The sequence below is a fragment of the Periplaneta americana genome, chromosome 1, assembly GCF_040183065.1.
Source record: "Periplaneta americana isolate PAMFEO1 chromosome 1, P.americana_PAMFEO1_priV1, whole genome shotgun sequence".
NCBI classification, from domain to species: Eukaryota; Metazoa; Arthropoda; class Insecta; order Blattodea; family Blattidae; genus Periplaneta; species Periplaneta americana.
Genome location: NC_091117.1, coordinates 185525545 through 185544472, shown reverse-complemented (window position 1 = coordinate 185544472; position 18928 = coordinate 185525545). Strand labels below are relative to the sequence as shown.

Below are 18928 nucleotides of genomic sequence, written 5' to 3'. Positions count from 1 at the left end.
CTACACGCAGTTCAGTATGTGACGACTTTGAAATAAAAGTGGACAATCATGCAAGTCAACAAGTATTTGCCAACGAAACAGCGGCTTGTCAAATATCATCCATGTGCAGTTAAACTGGTTGCGGGCATTGAAATTCCTGACCTCAGGTACATGCAGAATAGAAAGTTCTTACATAACGCGTCGATATAACATAAACTGCAGCCATGGAATGGTTCACTCGCACAATGTTTCGGGTCGTGGCTGCGTTCCTAGTATTCTTCAGCCTGGGAGACGGGCGGTCACTCAAACTGCGTGAGTACAGATGCTGAAGTGCTCTGGTTTCTTACCCTTCCATTTGTGCCAGACCACACAATTCGTTTTCCAATTTATTCGCTTTTCCTGTTAATTCGATTTATGCCAATAAGTATTAGTTATGAGAAGTGGTAGTGATAGTAGTGGTGGTAGTAGTAGTAGTAGTAGTAATAGCAGTTGTAATGGTAGTGGCAGTAGCAGTTTTAGTGGTAGTGATAGTGGTAGTAGCAGTTGTAGTGGCAGTAGGAATTGTAGTGGTAATGGTTTATAGTGGTAGTGGCAGTAGCAGTTGTACTAGCACTGGTAGTAGCTGTTGTAGTAACAGTTGTAGTAATAGTGTTAGTAGCAGTTGTAGTAGTGATTGTAGCAGTAATAGTAGTAGTGGTATTAGGAATGATAGTGATGGTAACAGTTATAGTAGTGGTAGTAGCAGTTGTGGTAGTAATAGTAATAGTAGTAGTAATAGCAGTAGCAGTGGTAGTAGCAGTTGTAGTAGTAGTAGTAATAGTAGCAGTTGTAATAGTAATAGTAGCAGTAATAGTAATAGTGGTAGTAGGAATGATAGTGATGGTAACAGTTATAGTAGTAGTGGTAGTAGTAGTAGTAGTAGTAGTAGTAGTAGTAGTAATAGCAGCAGCAGTGGTAGAAGCAGTTGTAGTAGTAGTAGTAATAGTAGCAATTGTAGTAGTGATTCTAGCAGTAATAGTAGTAGTGGTAGTAGGAATGATAGTGATGGTAACAGTTATAGTAGTGGTAGTAGCAGTTGTAGTAGTAACAGTAGCTGTGGTAGTAGGGTTGTAGTTGTAGTGGTAGTAGCAGTTGTGGTGGTGGTAGTAGTAGTAGTAGTAGTAGTAGTAATAGCAGCAGCAGTGGTGGTAGCAGTTGTAATAATAGTAATAGTAGCAGTTGTAGTAGTGATTGTAGCAGTAATAGTAGTAGTGGTAGAAGCAATGGTAGTGGTGGTAACAGTTGTAGTAGTGGTAGTAGCAGTTGTGATAATAGTAGTAGTAATAGCAGCAGCAGTGGTAGTAGCAGTTGTAGTAGTGATTGTAGCAGTAATAGTAGTAGTGGTAGAAGCAATGATAGTGGTGGTAACAGTTGTAGTAGTGGTAGTAGCATTGTAGTAGTAACAGTAGCTGTGGTAGTAGGGTTTAGTGGCAGCTGTAGTGATAGTATCAATTGTAGTGGTAGTACCATTTGTAATAGTGGTAGTAGCAGTTGTAGTGTGGTAGCAGTTTTAGTAGTAATAATAATAGCAGCAAGTTGGAGTCGTAGCAGTTGTAGTAGTAATGGTAGCAGTGTTAGTAATAATAGTAGCCACAGTTGTAGTAGTAGTAGTAGTAGTAGTAGTAGTAGTAGTAGTAGTAGTAGTAGTAGTAGTAGTAGTAGTAGCAGTAGCAGTTGTAATAGAAGTGGTAGTAATAATAGTTGTTTCTCCTGATGCCACCAAGTTATCTTTCGACATTTCTGGTCTTCTCGCCTTGCAGGGGCTTAGGTGTAACTTACTTCTCATGTTGGGGTGCCTGGAAGACGGAGTTAAATTACTCCGGTGGTATGATAGGATGATCATGATCATGTGGCGCGTGAAGAAGTCTTAAATCTAAACATAATATGAATTCCAAACCATGGAATAATTCCCGTTAAGGAAAATTTTCTGCTCTCTAACCTGGCATCGAACCCGGGATCACATGAACTGTAGTCGAAGCCTTGATTACTACACCATGAAACTGGTCGGTAGCAGTAATAGTAGTGGTGGTGGTGGTGGTTATGGTGGTGATAGTGGTAGTAGTAGTAGTAGTAGTAGTAGTAGTAGTAGTAGTAGTAGTAGTAGTAGTAGTAGCTTTTTACTTGGTTATTTAACGACGCTGTATCAACTTCGAGGTTATTTAGCGTCGATGGAATTGGTAATAGCGAGATTATATTTGGCGAGATGAGGCCGAGGATTCGCCATAGATTACCTGACATTTGCCTTATGGTTGGAGAAAACCTCGTAAAGAACCCAACTAGGTAATCAGCCCAAGCGGGAATAAAACCCGCGCCCGAACGCAACTCCGAATCGCAGGCAAGCGCTTGTTGTAGTAGTAGTAGTGGTGGTGGTGGTGAAGATAGTAGTGATAGTAAAGGTAGCAGTAGTAGCAACAGCAGCAGCTGTTGTTATAGTAGTAGTTGCAGACGTATATAGGATTTTGTTTTGTGTATAGGATTTTGTTTTAGGGAGCCAAGAAAAACATTTGAATGTTATCAGAGTATTTTATGGAACTAAACCCCCTAAAGTACACTACATTAAGTAGATTATTTATTTTTTTCAAGTGAATTATTTTAATATTACTTGCTTATTTTTTATTTAGTTAAACTTGAATTTATTCGAACACCGGAAAAGTTATTGTTATCAATAATAATATACAGGGTGGAAGTGAAATAATCCTGCAGATTTTCAGAGCGAATAGCTCATGTACAGTATATAACAAAAAAAGTGTAATACCATATTAGTGGAAAATTCATACCTTTCTCATAATTTTGTTTTTCAAATGTTTAACGTCCTCTTATTCGGTAAACATTGCGAGTAGGATCGTGATTTTCATCCATATCGATAGATAATCTAATGTAGAATCATTTATCCCCCTGGCATATTTCAATAGCGTGGACGGTTTTCGTGTAAATTTAAATTAAAAACCATTAATTTCATGCCACTGAACGATGTGACAGATTCCATCGTTGTAGCTAGAGAGGGCAATGGGAGGTAGTTCACGTAGGGAGACAGACTTGAGTTCGGTTCACTTCTTACATCTGTATTACCGAGAAAAAGAGGACTGTGTTAGCGGCCTCCACGATTGAAAGTTTATTTTAATGAATTCAGAGTTGCCAACCTAGATAAGTATGTTGGAATATTACAAATAACTGCTCTAGAGTTGTAATGAAAACGACTGCCTTCTATATATGCTCCATTCCTACAATGCATGCAAAATTCATACGCAAAACGCAGTGTTAATTAATATACATTATACGAAACAAATCATTGCATTTGAAATGTATTGAACTTTATTTAAGGAATTCAAATTCCACTTAACAAAAAAAAATATTAATAATAAAAATTATTCCAATTGAACACGAAATATTACAAATATCTGAATCATTTTTACTCCTTCACACTGAAGTTGATGGTGAAGTTTGTACGTTGACCAGACTGCTAACCTTCAGTCAGCTGTTCATAGTGTAATGTACGTGCTGTATATTAAGATTTTAAAAAATATTATTTTCAAAAAATATTGTACCGTACACGTTACTTTGTGAACTGCATTACAAAATCACGGAAATTGAAAATATCGCTCTGCTAGTTTTTTTCAAACTTTTTCTCGATTTTGTAAAAAAAAAAAAAAACTTCCCAACCTTGTTTCTTAACACATTATTTCTGTTGTTTATTAACTGGATTGTACACCAGGGTTTAAGCTAGAAAATAAATAATTGTCTCAAAATTGCGCAAATGAAAAATCATATTTGTACAAATTACGAAATGCTTGTGCAATATTAAAAATAATTGTTCAGAAAAATAAAATTAATAAAGTATGCAGAAACGAAATTTGTTTCTTAAAGTTTTATTACTTTCAATCCATCTTATTTTATTTTAGTAGGTTATTTTACGACGCTTTATCAACATCTTAGGTTATTTAGTGTCTGAATGAAATGAAGGTGATAATGCCGGTGAAATGAATCCGGGATCCAGCAGCGAAAGTTACCCAGCATTTGCTCATATTGGGTTGAGGGAAAATTCCGGAAAAAACTTCAACCAGGTAACTTGCCCCGACCAGGAGTCGAACCCGGGCCACCTGGTTTCGCGACCAGACGCGCTAACCGTTACTCCACAGGTGTGGACTCAATCCATCTTATCACACTTCAGATATACTTATGTAAGTAAATCATTAGACGTAGGTATGTTTTGAATCAATTACTACTGAATTTACGTCGCATTAAAATACGTTATTTTATGGGCACTCTGACATTAAAATTCTTTACTAGTAGGCCCTTCAAGATTTATTGTTTGCAGAGTGCTAACTCATTTTACTGAAAGGCGGTTTCTACTTCTAGTTTGTACAATATTCATGCAACTAAATCCTCGCTCACAATTTACAGTATGCGATGGAATTATATAAATCAATTAGAAGAAATTGTTCACTTCACTTACATGAATTGCACCAAATCTTTGAAATCAATTCCTGAACATCTATTGCTCAATACCTTTTTGAACATTGCTCATGTCATTAGCATTTGATTTAAATTCAGATTAGTTCAAACACATCTCTGATTTCATTTTCTCCATTACCATCTTCGTTTCTGAAGTCCAATGTGGTTGTCGCATTTTTGCACATTTACATTCAAAGTTTGTTGCATTTTTAGAAGTCGAGTAGCAAAATGCGACTGTAGCTTAAACCCTGTTGTACACCCCTTTCGCCGCTTGTTTACATTCCCGTCAGTCACTCCCATCCTCTGTACTTCAATTCTTTGTACTGGCGTAATGGTTTGAGTGTAGAAACTTGATGCTAACTGCTTAAGAACCCCTAAGCCTGCTCACACAGTCTAGTATATACAGTCGCGAAGCTCAATACGTAGTAAATATGCAAACATTAGATATTTGCTCACCACTATGATCGCTAATATCGCCTCATTACAGGCAATGCAAAACAGTACCATCAAAACTCAAGCTTCGTGACTGTCAGTAGCGGCCGGTGATCCAAATCCTCGGTGAGGCCAGATGCAACTAGTTTAAGTGCCTCAGATAGAAAATGTTTATTTATGATATTAATTATTATTGTTGTTATATTATTAATATCATTATTACTGTATTATTATTATTGTTATTATTATTATTACTATTATTATTACTAGTAATGAAAAATAATAATTTCACTCACCAAATAAGCTGTTATGCTGTGAGTTTCAGTGATTGTTTCAGTGTGATGAAGCAACCCATATTATGTGTTGAAATTTCCCTTTCTTTCTTTTCTTTTTATTTTTTTTCCCTTGACAGCAACGAACAAGGCCAACAGAGAAGTTTATTTTGCACCACATTACCACTTAACCATTTATGTTGCCCATATCAGGATGCAATAGAAACTCGCGTTTTAAGATTATCTGTCAGAAAAATTGTCAGCGATGTTGTAGGTATCTCGGTCGGCTCTCTCTTTATTTAAAACTTCCTTTCTTTCAATATTATTTCTTCTCGAAAAAGGACACTCTAACAATGAATTAACTACACCATCATTATTTCTCGCATTAATTGTTTCTGTTTATATTTTCCCGAAATATATAACATTGGCCCAGATTCACTACACGAAGTACAATAGTACAACGCCCTCGCTTAAGTCATAAACTAAGATATAAGAGGAGAGAATAGTGTGGGTCTCTACCTGCCAAAGAGCTGGAATGTTTGTTATTTATGGCCTATTTAGGAAGACAAGTCACCCTATTCCCACCCTACTCTACCCTTGAGGCCGGCCCATGGTTGAGAGGAGTGAAACCTGACCAGGCCAGACGAATTGTGCCTCAGTTACAACGTTTAAAGCGCAACGTCTAAAGTCCGCGAAGACAAACGAAAATCCAGAAGCAGACCCGGCACGAACGATCCTGGCCTCATGAACAAATTTCACTGCAAAACAGGTCTATATACATCACAAGCCAGACCCGGCATGAGCGATCCTGGCCTCATGAACAAATTTTACCGTAAAACAGGTCTATCTACATCACAAAGTTTTCAAATGTTTCTACAGCGATATATGCTTCATTCAAATAACTAATACATTACATAAAAACAAAATTTGATTTCAGTTAAGCCAAGTGACTGAGGCCCGGCCTCACTTGCCTCAGTCAGTCAGCCGCCACTAGTGACTGTATATAGTAGACTGTGCCTCCTCATCATAACTCCATTTCACTGATTTCTATGTTCTTATTATAGCGGCCCATTGCTTAAGTTTAGTATCCGCATGCCAACATTACTGCATAACGTAAATGTGAATGATGAAATGTTCTCGGCTATTAAGAGTGGTACAATCGTTGAAATGTCGAGGAAGACAAATACCCTATAATTTCGTAAACATTATTGGAACGTTGAGTATGTAAACATGACGACATAATATATTTTCCAGTTTACTTTTCTTTTCATTTGAGATATCCAAGTGACTGAAACCTGAGTTAAGACATATAAGAAGTCAAATGGCAGATTGCGTACAGCTCGGCCATTGACATTAAAATCAAGAATGTTGACACCGTGCTTTCTCTGCTTCGTGGAGCAATTCACGGCCTACTTGAAGGCTAAGATTGCCTGAAGTGAGTGAGTGGAAAATCACAGGCTGACTTCTTAATAACCCAGAATAAGGTACCTTTCTTCCTCCTCATCACCATCATCACTAACGTCACCGTTATCTTCACCATCTTAAACAGCATAGTCATCGTCATGAATAAAATTATTGTTAACTATACTGTACAGATAAATTCCTTTTCATACTTAGGATGTAATATATCATACGAAGGAGACAATGATGTAAGCAGAAAAAATTAACAAATTTTTGCAAATATTAGGACTGCTGAACCATACCCTAAAACCAAGTTTAGTACAGAAACATTCCAGAATAAAACGATACAAAATCCTTGCACTACCAACTCTCCTCTATGGAAGCGAAATTTGGGTTCTGAAACAAAGAGATATCAGCAGATTAAGAGCAGCTGAAATGAAATATCTGCGACGAACTGCAGGATACACACTTCTGGACCACAAGAGGAACGAGGATATACTGCAGAAACTCAACATGCAACCATTAGAAGAAAAAATTACAGAATACAGAAACAGATGGCTTGAACACATTTCTCGTATGGAAGCTGGCCGGACACACCAAGAAATGCTAAAATACCACCCTCAAGGACGACGACGACCTGGACGTCCACAGAAACGTCTATTGGATCCTGTATAGCTGGAACCGAAACAGCCAACAATGGCCTAATTTCGTGCCTGGAATATGATAATGATGATGATGATGATGATGATGATGATGATGATGATGATGAACTGTACTGTTTCAGCACCAATATTGCTTATTTAACTTCCATACCTCACTGCAGATATTGGCATTAATTCCTTTCGTTACAAGTCTATGTTAAAAGCTTCTCACAGAAGTGGCATCATGTTGATGCAGGTCTATGCAATACTTCTCATTTCCTTCGTACATTTTTCATTCAATGTGGATAAATTGTCCTTGCCGACAATCTCCACAATATCTGGATCGAACCCTGCGGTTGCTGAGTGGTCACACCTCCAGCCTGTCACGCAGGCGGCTCGGGTTCAAGTCCCGGTCAGGTCATGGGTTTTTCATTGAAAACTCCATAGTAACACTTCTCGCGGACAAGTTCGCAGTTGGGGTTTTTCTGTCCTGTTTGTCTCCATATTAGGCATCTACATCATTCAGTCACCATTTCTCCATGTTGTCATCATTCCATAGTATTCCCCGATCGCCGGTTGGTGACGCGCGGAGGGTACTGACCTAGGGACGAGGGGGGTTGCCTGCTCGAAACCTGGGTATGTAACGAACTTTTTTTTTACCTTATACAAAGAAAGGACCCGAAGGCTTGCACTGCAGCCTGAGGCTTATTGTGCTTACCACTTTTATTTTGTGAATTATTGGGCAGCCGAACGACCGCGCTCTTGTACAACATGCCGCACCGTGAACTTAATCCGGGCTATTTTATGGATGATGATGATGATGATGATGATGATGATGATGATATATGAATTAATGATGGCGAAATGAGACCGAGGTCCAACGTCGGAAGTTACCCAGCAATTCTACTTCAATTGGTTGAGGGAAAACCCCGGAAAAACCCCAATCAGGTAACTTGTCCCAACCATGGTTTGAACCCTGGCTCGCTCGTTTCACTGCCAGACGCGTTAACCGTCACTTTACAGCAGTGGACACGCACCGAACCTTAGTGTAGCGACACGGTGTAGATTTGGGAATGCGCCTAGCTTAAAGGTTAGCGCAATAGATCGTAACAGGTCGCAGTGCTGGGCCATAGTGCCCTCCTCTCGTAAATTTTGTACTTAGTTTTTGGTATTTAGTTATTGTATTTTTTCTTTCTTTTTCTTTTTTTGTTTGTATTTGTAAATTATGTCTCATTCTTATTTATTTATTTTCTCTACATTTGTTCTATGTATTTGTATTTCTGATGGTGCTGTAGAGAAGGTTTGATGGCCATTACTACGCCAGATTCATTCATTCATAGTTTTCTACACAAGAGTAGGTCTTCCACTGCAAACACATCATTCTCTAATGTTTCCTATTTTCTGCCTTCTTCGTCTCCGCATATGATCCATATATCTTAATGTTGTCTATCATCTGATATCTTTTTCTGCTCCAAATTCTTCTCCCGTTCACCATTCCTTCCAGTGCATCCTTCAGTAGACAGTTACTTCTCAGTCAGTGACCCAGCCAATTCCTTTTTCTATTCCTGATTAGTTTCAGCATAATTCTTTCTTCTAATTTCAAATGCTTCTAGTCGCTTGTCTTCATTTCGTCGTAATGTCCATGTTTTTGTCCCATATAATGCCACACTCCACATAAAGCACTTCACTAGTAGCTTCCTTAGTTTTTTTTTCCAGAGCTACGCAGAATATGCTCCTTATCTATCAAGAATTTTTTTGTCATTGTTATCCTTCTTTTCACTTCCTGGCAGCAGCTCATGTTATTCTGCTTACAGTACATCCCAAGTATTTGAAGCTGTCGACTTATTCTACTGCCTCATTTAGAATTCGCACGTTTACCTTCTTTATTTTTCTTCCGATAACCATGGTCTTCGTCTTGTTTGCATTTATCTTCATCCCATACTACCGATAGCTGTAATTTAGCTCACGTAGTAAGTCCTTTATTTAAGGAATTGATTAAATAAATAAATACATAAACAAGCAAAAATAATTATTGATTTCACCGTGTATACGAGTTACATTTTTTAAATCATCATCATCAATAGCTATCAGGGTTTAGGCCATTTGGCCTGTTCCGACTCAGGTGAAAAGCTGGTCTCTCCATCGCTTCTTCGGGCGTCCACGATCTCGGTATCCAAGGGGTCTGTAATTTAATAATCTCCTGGGTAGTCTATCATTTGGCATCCGTAGAACATGCTCATGCCAGTTGCTCCGATACTTGTGGATTGTCTCTGTAATGGCTGCGATATTTAGTTCTTGTCGGATGTCTTCATTATATTTATGGTCATAGAGAGTGTAGCCTGCTAGCGGTCTTAGTAATCTCATCTCAGCTGCTTCTATTCTTTTCAGTTGACTAGTTGTTAGAGTCCAAGTTTCTGATCCACATTTTTTAAACAAGGAAGACAATCGGTCTGCTAAAATTTCTTATGATTCTGTGGTGTTTTTCTTTTCTTTTGATTATTTTACGACGCTTTTATGGTTATCTAGTATCTGAGTGAAATGAGGTAATAATACCAGCGAAATGAGCTCAGGGTTCAGCACCGAAAGTTACCGAACATTTGCTGTTCATGGGCCGAGGAAAATATCCGGAAAAACCTCAACTAGGTAACTTGTCTCAACCAAGATTTGAACCGGGCTCGCTCGTTTCACGGTCAGGCATACTAACCGTTACTCCACAGTGGTGGACTGGTGTTTGTTAACATTACAAATTATTCAGTCACAAGCAGCAATTCTAAGGCGTCAATTACCACAACAATACAGCACGATGATTGTGCGGAATTCAGAAATCTCTTGCAACATGCAGTTGAAGCAGACTAACATACAGTCCATCCAACCATCCAACGAAAGACCCTCTCTTATTCCGCTCTTAACAAAATAATATTCAATATTACTCCGCTCAAGTGTTCGACCTGTTATGTTGCAGCTTTATTCATTCGTTCATTTAGTATTCTCCCCAAAGACAGGTCTCTCACTGCAAACCCAGCTTTCTCCAATCTTTCCTATTTTCTGCCTTTCTCTTTGTCTCCTCATACGATCCATATATCTTAATATCGTCTATCATCTGATGTCTTCTTCTACCCCGAACTCTTCTCCCGTTCACCATTCCTTCCAGTGCATCCTTTAGTAGGCAGTTTCTTCTCAGCCAGTGACCCAACCAATTCCTTTTCCTCTTCCTGATTAGTTTCAGCATAATTCTTTCTTCATCCACTCTTTCCAACACAGCTTCATTTCTTATTCTCTCTATCCACTTCACACGCTCCATTCTTCTACGAATCCACATTTCAAATGCTTCTATTCGCTTTTCTTCACTTCGTCGTAATATCCACATTTCTGCCCCATACAATGCCACACTCAATACAAAGCACTTCACTAGTCTCTTCCTTAGTTCTTTTTCCAGAGGTCCTCAGAAGATGCTCCTTTTTCTATTAAAAGCTTCCTTGGCCATTGCTGTCCTCCTTTTGACTTCCTGGCAGCAGCTCATGTTACTGCTTATAATGCACACCGAGTATTTTAAGCTGTTCACTTGCTCTATTGCCTCATGTAGAATTCGCAAGTTTACCTTCTTTATTTTTCTTCCTATGACCATTTTAAAATGTATTTTCACGTCATAAGGTGGAATTGCGTCAGCGTTTTGCAAAAATCTGTACTTTTCATCCTAGTGACTCGCGAATATTAACTTTATTCAACGTTAAAATTAACATCTCATGTTGAGATCGTGAACGAAAGAGGCTAGTTCATTCCTTTTAAGCACCATGCTCTTCTCAGGTTTTGAAAATTAGAAGGTGCTAAGGATGATCCAGTTTACTAATCATAGCATGCTTTTGATAGACAGGAGTTATATATTTCTTTGTTTATTAATGATGTCTAACATGTGTTGCAGCTCCGTACATGGTACCCTGTTCTAGAAACGATCCCGGGATCAACGACTGCGCCCTCAAGCATGGTAAAGACGCTATTTCGCGCTTGGTTCAAGGTGCGTACGTGAACTCCTAACACAGTGTTATCTATAGTGAATGGTGTGAAGTTACCTAGAGTAGAATCATTTAAGGATTTGGGTATTTATTTTACACACAACTTATGTTTTAAAATGCTCTTAAATCACGTGGTAATTGATGCATATAGAAAATTAGGATTTATAATCAGAAATACAAAAGAATTAAAAAATATAAATGCTATTGATACTCTATATAAAACTATGGTTAGAAGTAAGCAAGAGTATGCGTCTGTAATATGGTCACCTCAGTTCCAGTCCCATCAGATGCAAATAGGAAGGATACAGAAAAGATTTTTACGTTATTTATATTTTAAAAAACATCACGTGTCGTCTTATGACAAGCAAATTTCATATAAACAGTTACTTTTTAAATTTAATTATAAAACTTTAAAATCTCGACGATTAATAAATAGCCAAATTTTACTCTATAAGACTGTTAACGGTATATTGAATAACTGTGATTTTCTTAAATTCCTTCAGTTCAATGTAAAAAGAACAGAATTACGTCATAGGCAACCTTTTATTATTCTTATTCCTAGAACTGTTTTCTTCAAGAATTCTCCATTGTTATGTGTAATACAACTCTCTGTCTTTAAACTGTGATTCTCAATTGGATTTCAGTTTAACAATTGAAAAATTTCATACAATATTAAAAAGCATTGTATTTCCTTAGATATTTAAATTATGAAGAAGTGTATTATAATGTTTTTACTCTAGTTTTTAAATAATTTTGCATCATTATATTGACATTTGGCACTATATTAACTGTAATATTATATTCCAGCATCTATTACCATTATGTATTTTCTTTCTTTCGTTTGTGTTGTTTGTTTTTTTTCTTATTATGTATTTTGTTTATGTATCTGTGTAAGCCACCTGTACTTGGAAGCCTGCTTCTGTTCGTGGTGGATTTAAAATAAAAATAAAATAAAATAAAATATAAAATAAAATAGTAACCTCAGATCTCGAGTGACGTTTATTAGGACTAGTTTGTAAATAAAATAAAAATGTGAACAATATGTATCTAAAATTCGCTCACAAAATGTTAATAATTGTATATTTACGAATACTTAACCTATTCAGACATTGTGAAGTTGAAATAGATGAATATCGATTACTGCAATAAAGAAATTGGATGTTATTCAGTAATGCCAATTTCGAAAAGCGAAATACAGGTTTAACAATGTTAATTACGTGTACTACGCTTTTCTCTTATTATAACAGAAATGCATTTAATTGAACATTTTATAATATAATTACAAGTACTTGATCTGATTAATACATTAATTAATAAAGAATTTTTGAAAACGCAGTTATCAAATCTGAATGAAGGAGTGTAATATTAACCTACAATGGACATGGAATTAGAAGATAAAGATGTAGATTTTGAAGTAGGAATTCGCACTTTATTTAGTACTTCATTGTTACATTACACACTACAGCGAGAACTATGAATTGTGTAATATGTGTGTGGAGACAGCTAACAATGCTTATGTATTCACATTACAGCGAGACACATGTTGCTACACAGTGGAGCCATCTCTGTATAGATAATTAAAACACGAATTTTATTACGCCTTACGAAGGCAGTTTGATCAAAGAGTTTGCATAATATAGACCTAATAACTTACTATACCTTTGGGTTTCATAATATGCGCTGATGTTACATAAATTTGAACATTTGACTTTCTATTAATTGTTTCATTTCATTCACGTAATACAAATTTTATAGGCTACAATTAGGTTAGGTTACCTGTAGGAGCTGGACCAGTGTCAACTATGGCTTATTTCGATCGTTACTCCGTGCTACAGGAAAGCATTTTCCATAGCTCGATAAACGCATTCTCGCTGTGGTGTGTAACGGAACAATTTTCCTTGCACGTATGCATGCAATATGGGAAGAATATTGAAAGAATCAAGTTTAAAATGTACGTTCAATTAAGATGCGTGAAGATTTTGTGTCTCCATGGTGCACCGTTTTGAACGCCGTCTTCACTGCGTAAATATATTAATTAATATTAAATATCAATCTTGCACTCACTGCTTAAATGCGTAAAGTTGAAAGAAAAGTTTAACCTTAATGGATTCATGCTCATTAAATTACGGGAAACAGTTGGCGACACTGACTAAACAAAAGAACAACCATACGATAAATTGATAGCAATAAATATAGCTGCAAAAATTATCTCGATGTATGACTGTGATCGGTTGGAATTCAAAATTTCATTATACTTCATTGATAAAAATTGGAATGACATCATATAAATCAAATAGTCCAATAAATAAATTGTGTCCGAAATATTGTCATAAGTCTCGTTTTATAGAGAGCATGGTTAAGACATTAATGGCCAGTTGCATCAATATTGATTAAGTTTTAACAACCCTACAGTGCACCAACAATAATGACTTAAAAGTTTCTTTAACGGCTGTAAATTTAATTGGTGATCGATAGCCAATGAAGTTAGTTAACAAATTACTTCGAAAGAGCACAGGATGACAGAAACGTTCGGCAATGTTAACGAAAGTAGTTTGAGTATTATTATCCACTGAAGACGAACTTATAAACCTAAATAATTTAACTGGTGTATTGCAGGAGATAAGAAGTACCGCATCCCTGTGCTGGAACCCCTCGTCATTCAGAGCGTCAGAGTGGATGGAGGCCAGGAGTTAGCAGGCAGCTTTATCACACTGGACGACATGAGTATTAGCGGACTCAGCCGCGCTAACCTCGAAAACATTAAGTAGGTTTGAAAGAGACAAAATCATCAGACCATAATCTATATCAGGTTTGCGCTCTCCGAACCGGCTCACAGCTCATGAGCGGAATGTAGATATTAGCTGCGCTCTGTATAAGGGTGGACTGGAAAATGTACACAAAAGGTGTTCATGAAATGAATTCCCGTCCAGTGTTTACAAAACTATCTTGGACTATTGTTAATTAATGAAGAAAAAATTATTTTACAGAAATAATACTTAAAAGCACAATATTATTTTGTTATATTTTTATTCATCAATACATGAAAACGGGGTTATATGCTGTTGGCAGCAGAGAGGAATACTAGGCCTACTGATTGTAATGAAACATCAGTTACAGAAGTTTGATGCCTGCCTTTATTAAAGTTGATTATAGAAAACAGTTGCTCACAAATATAAATGTTGGGCCAAACATAGCAATCATTTTCACAGCCTGTGTAGTCGTGGATATTATTGCTAATGTTAGTCTTGTAAAACTCAGCCAGATTAGTAGTATTATTCAAACGGTCTTTAGCCCTTAGGTCACATTGAAGATCAACAAGTTCAAGCTGTAAATCGTTAAATGTTATGTTTTATTTAACGACGCTCGCACTGCCGAGGTTATATCAGCTTCTCCCGTGTGCCGGAATTTTGAGCCTTTCGCGTTTAAGCACACTTAAATGTTATGTATGACACTGTAAATTGTATGACACTGTTTCAACTGGTGTTGAAGGAATTTATTATGATAACTTTAAACTTCTTTCCAGTTAAGACAAGATCTTGTAACCTAGAATTAAATTCATTTTGAATTTCAATTAATGTCTGCACATAATCGTTTAACATGGCTTAATCACGAGTAGTTTCTATCGTTCGAAAGTGAACCATTTCACCTTCCCGAAACTGACTTACCAAAAGTGTAAGTTTACGACTGGAATCCCGTAATTTATTCAACACATCAACAATGAGCTGGCCTTTTCCCTGAAGAGATATATTTAAATTGTTGAAGATTAATAAATTCTAACGTACCCTACTTCATGTAATAATGCAACTTTCAACCCCTGAACCTTTTTACTGCGATCTTCACCAACAAAATCATCGTACCTCTATGTGTGGACTAGTAATGACGCATTATATTGTTTTCCTCTTTCTTTAAAACTTTTGTGGCAGATAAGTATTGACTCCAGCTGCTGTGAAAAAATAAGCATTTTCCCATACAATATTACAGGTACTAGACATCCCTCAGAAGAATCGGAAAGCGGAATGTTCGGAAATATGATCGTTACTAGGCCCCATGGCCCATTGCTGGATAAGATTGTAGTTTCTCCTTCTGAATCACAGGCATAGGTTTCGGAGATCCATTTACATGGATAGGGATATGTTCTAAGATTAAATTTTATTAGGTCTAAGTATATTCCAAAAGTGAGATTATTCTGGAAACAACTGATGATTAGTTACAGTTGTAACACAAGACTTGAAAGAAATTACTAAAACTATTTGGAACGAAAGTATCCACCTTTCAGGTAAGAGTTACAGAAATTACGCAAACAGTTCAAATAAAAATTTAAAATGAAATAACGGAACAAGTTTCTGAGCTGATAAATTTTATATAGCCCTAATTAGTCAGAAATGATATCGCTATGGAGCTGAAAACGTATTTGGATCCATTCAGTTCCGGATATTGCAGTCGGCACTAAACTTCTCTTCGGAAAACGTATTATTTGTCTTTCTTGTGTTAAATTTTATATTACCTTGTTAACATGTTTCAGCCTGCTATTGGCCATCCTCAGAACACACACATTACACTACACAAACACACCCCCATAGGAAACTAAACAAAAGGCGCCAAGACCAGCAACAACCAGTTCTGAGGATAGCCAATAGCAGGCTGAAACATGTTAACAAGGTAATATAAAATTTAACAGATGAAAGACAAATAATACGTTTTCCGAAGTTATATAGCGTTAAAAGTTGTGTAATCAAGATGTATAAACTTTTCTCTTATGAAGATATTTGAGTAGAAGGAAACACCACTTATAGAAAGACCAATAGAGACGATTGAAGTCTCATTTTACACCAAGACACCAGCATTTTTATTACTTATGTGACACCTGTGTGATCGGATATCATGTCATTCTTAATTAACTTAGAGGAAAGTTGGGTAGTATCGGACATCGGGTAATATCGGACAGTGAGTTTCTTTCATCTACCACCAGATGATAGTACCTGAATGACATGGTTACGTTTCTGTGATGTCGCTTACAGAAACGTAACGATGTCATTCAGGTACTACCATCTGGTGGTAGATGAAAGAAACTCACTGTCCGATATTACCCGAAGTCCGATACTACCCAACTCTCCCCTAAAGTTGCTACACTCTCCAAGTTGTCTATAGCTAATACTTAACTATTATAGTGCATGAAAGCATGGATACAACAAATTTAAGTGTTAATATATTTAAAAGATATCAGATTTTCCAACTCAGATATAGCATACATACCTGCATAGAAATTGTGTATGCAACCAAAGTGAGAGATTTTTTACTGCTTAACTTTATAACTTCTTTACTGTGTTAAACTTTAGATAATCACCTGGCTGACTAGTTTCGAAGTGGTATTCTTCATTGTCCGAAGCCTAGTGAATGTCCCGCGCTATCTTCTGATTTTCTGATGTAGTGGGATGTGTTCATGATTGTGTCGAAAAGGGTGTGTGTTTTTAAATTGAGTTGAGTGTTCAGAATGTGCTGTGAGTGTGTTTTTGTATGTTTGTAAATGTCATATTGTTCTAGAGTGGCAAGTTTTGGTTTTTTGGGTGGATGTGTAGTATTTTGATGTCAGTGTTTGTGTTGCTGTAATACAGAGCTTGGTGTGCACTCAATGCTGGGATCTGACGATCTGTCAACCCACTTGAGGTATGTTGATGTAAGGGGAAAATTGATCCGTGATCTGGTATAGGGTAACTCAGTCTAAATCGGGTCAGAGGTTAAATCGGGTCAATTTCAAAACCCTGTCTCCATATTCAAGCGTAAACCAGTTCAAGCAAGTGCTACCATATACTGGTCAGGAAGAGAACTTCCTGTACACGTTGAGTGCCATTGATGCTAGCTGGTGTGTGTATTCTTTGTGTTGACAATAAAAGAATAGAGAGAATATAAAGGTGAGTTAAGGGTATTTTATACATTTTAAATAATGCTTTACGGTTCCTTTATTATTTGACAACAACTATTGCAGAGAATTTGTGCTGTTAACTTTTAATATTAAGTTTAAGCTCTTTAGAAGAGATTATGGCTATTAACGCCTTCGTCGAAGCAGTATTCAGTACTACCAACCTCTAGCGCAAAAATGTTCTAAATCTGGGTTAAATAGGGTCAGTAATATCGGACAAATAGGGTCAACATGTTTCAAATCAGTCCACTCAAATTAAGTATTTATTTTCAATTCTTTGTGGAAGATGGTTAAATGTAAGAAGAAAACGTCAAATTTGTGGACTGAGAACGACATGCAGTAGGCTATTAAAGCATTTCGCGAGGGAAGAAGCCAACGTCATGCTGCTGAGTTGTTAGGAGTTCCTCATTCATGTCTGCAACGACGTCAACCACTTGAAAATTATAGGCCGTCAAACTAAGTTTACTCCAGTACAAGAAAATGAACTTGTGCCTAGAATTTTGAAACTGTACGCATGTGGTTTTGGACTACACTGCAACACAGTTCGTTTGTGCAGAAAATAAAACAGTGTTTGTTTGTGGAAGGTGTAAAGTGTTAAATTAAATCAATTCAATATTGATTTTAACGTTCCATGCAGGTATATAGAGGGAAAAATTGTGACCCGATTTGCCCTAAACACTGACCCCATTTATCCTTATACAGAAGGATAAAAAGAGTCACTACAGTGAAATATTTTAGTTCATGTACAGACATTTAGTTTAGAGTAAAAAAGAAACATTTTTCGGGAAGTAGTACTTACATGTGGCTGTAACTAATGATATGTTATGAGTGTAATATATTATAAAATTAACAATAAAATTAAGGATTTGTTACTTTTTGACCCGATTTACCTTTGGTTACCCTAGTTCCTGGGTAGCTCAGTTGGTAGAGCGTTGGCGCGCTCAGACAAAGGTCCCGCGTTCGATACCCGGCCCTGGAGCAATTTTTCTCTTGAAATTATTCGGTTCAGCTTTACAGCAAGCTATATCTGAAAAAGCCAGATTCGTATGTTGCTGTGGTTGTGATTGGAGTTTGTGTGTGTTCTGCTTAAGTTGAATTGTTGTGTGGTTTGGTATTTTACATCTAAGTTTTAATTGATGGCGGTTTTCACGAGAGGCTGTGGAACTGGTCAGTGTCACTATACTTTATAATTTTTTTAAATAAATGATTGCAAAAGCTATAATTCCAATGAATGTATAATAATATAACTTGTTCACTGATTTTCATGTAATCTGCGTAGGATTGACTTGGAAAAGAATCAAATCGACTGGGAGCTGAGTGTGCCCCGTATCGAGATTCAGTGCAAGTACACCGTCAAGGGGAGAGTCCTCATCTTGCCCATCGAGGGAAATGGCAACGGAAACATCACACTGAGTAAGTATTGTTACATCAATAACCTCAGATATTCAGTACAGCTGCTACTTCTCTTTCCCTTCCTAGATAACGTCCTTCGTAGTAGATGGTCATTAAGTGGCGTGCGGTGCAATTTTATGTGAGGGAAGCAATAATACAATTTGTTATATGTATAGTCGTCGTCGTCTTCCTAACAAGTATTAGGCCGAGTAGCCTGTTACGGTCTCGAACTAGAATTTTCAGTCCATCTCTTCTTCGGACGACCCAGAGATCTTTTGCCATGCGGGTGGTAATGAAACAGTGCTTTTGGAATTCTGCATCGATCCATTCGTTCGAGATGATCCTTCCACTGAAGTTGATATTTGCTGATGAACTGCATAATGGGTTCTATTT

The 18928-nt window shown here is 37.0% G+C and overlaps 1 protein-coding gene across 1 annotated transcript in view; it reads left to right on the top strand.

Moving 5' to 3' along the window:
* Positions 1 to 134: 134 nt before the first annotated feature.
* LOC138705127 (protein takeout-like) overlaps positions 135 to 18928 on the top strand; it is a 30122-nt gene continuing 11328 nt past the window's right edge. The window contains exons 1-4 of the mRNA XM_069833781.1: positions 135 to 291; positions 11136 to 11228; positions 13843 to 13990; positions 18423 to 18556. Coding sequence (XP_069689882.1) covers positions 204 to 291; positions 11136 to 11228; positions 13843 to 13990; positions 18423 to 18556 — 463 coding nt within the window. The 5' untranslated portion in view covers positions 135 to 203. The remainder of the gene's footprint in view (positions 292 to 11135; positions 11229 to 13842; positions 13991 to 18422; positions 18557 to 18928) is intronic.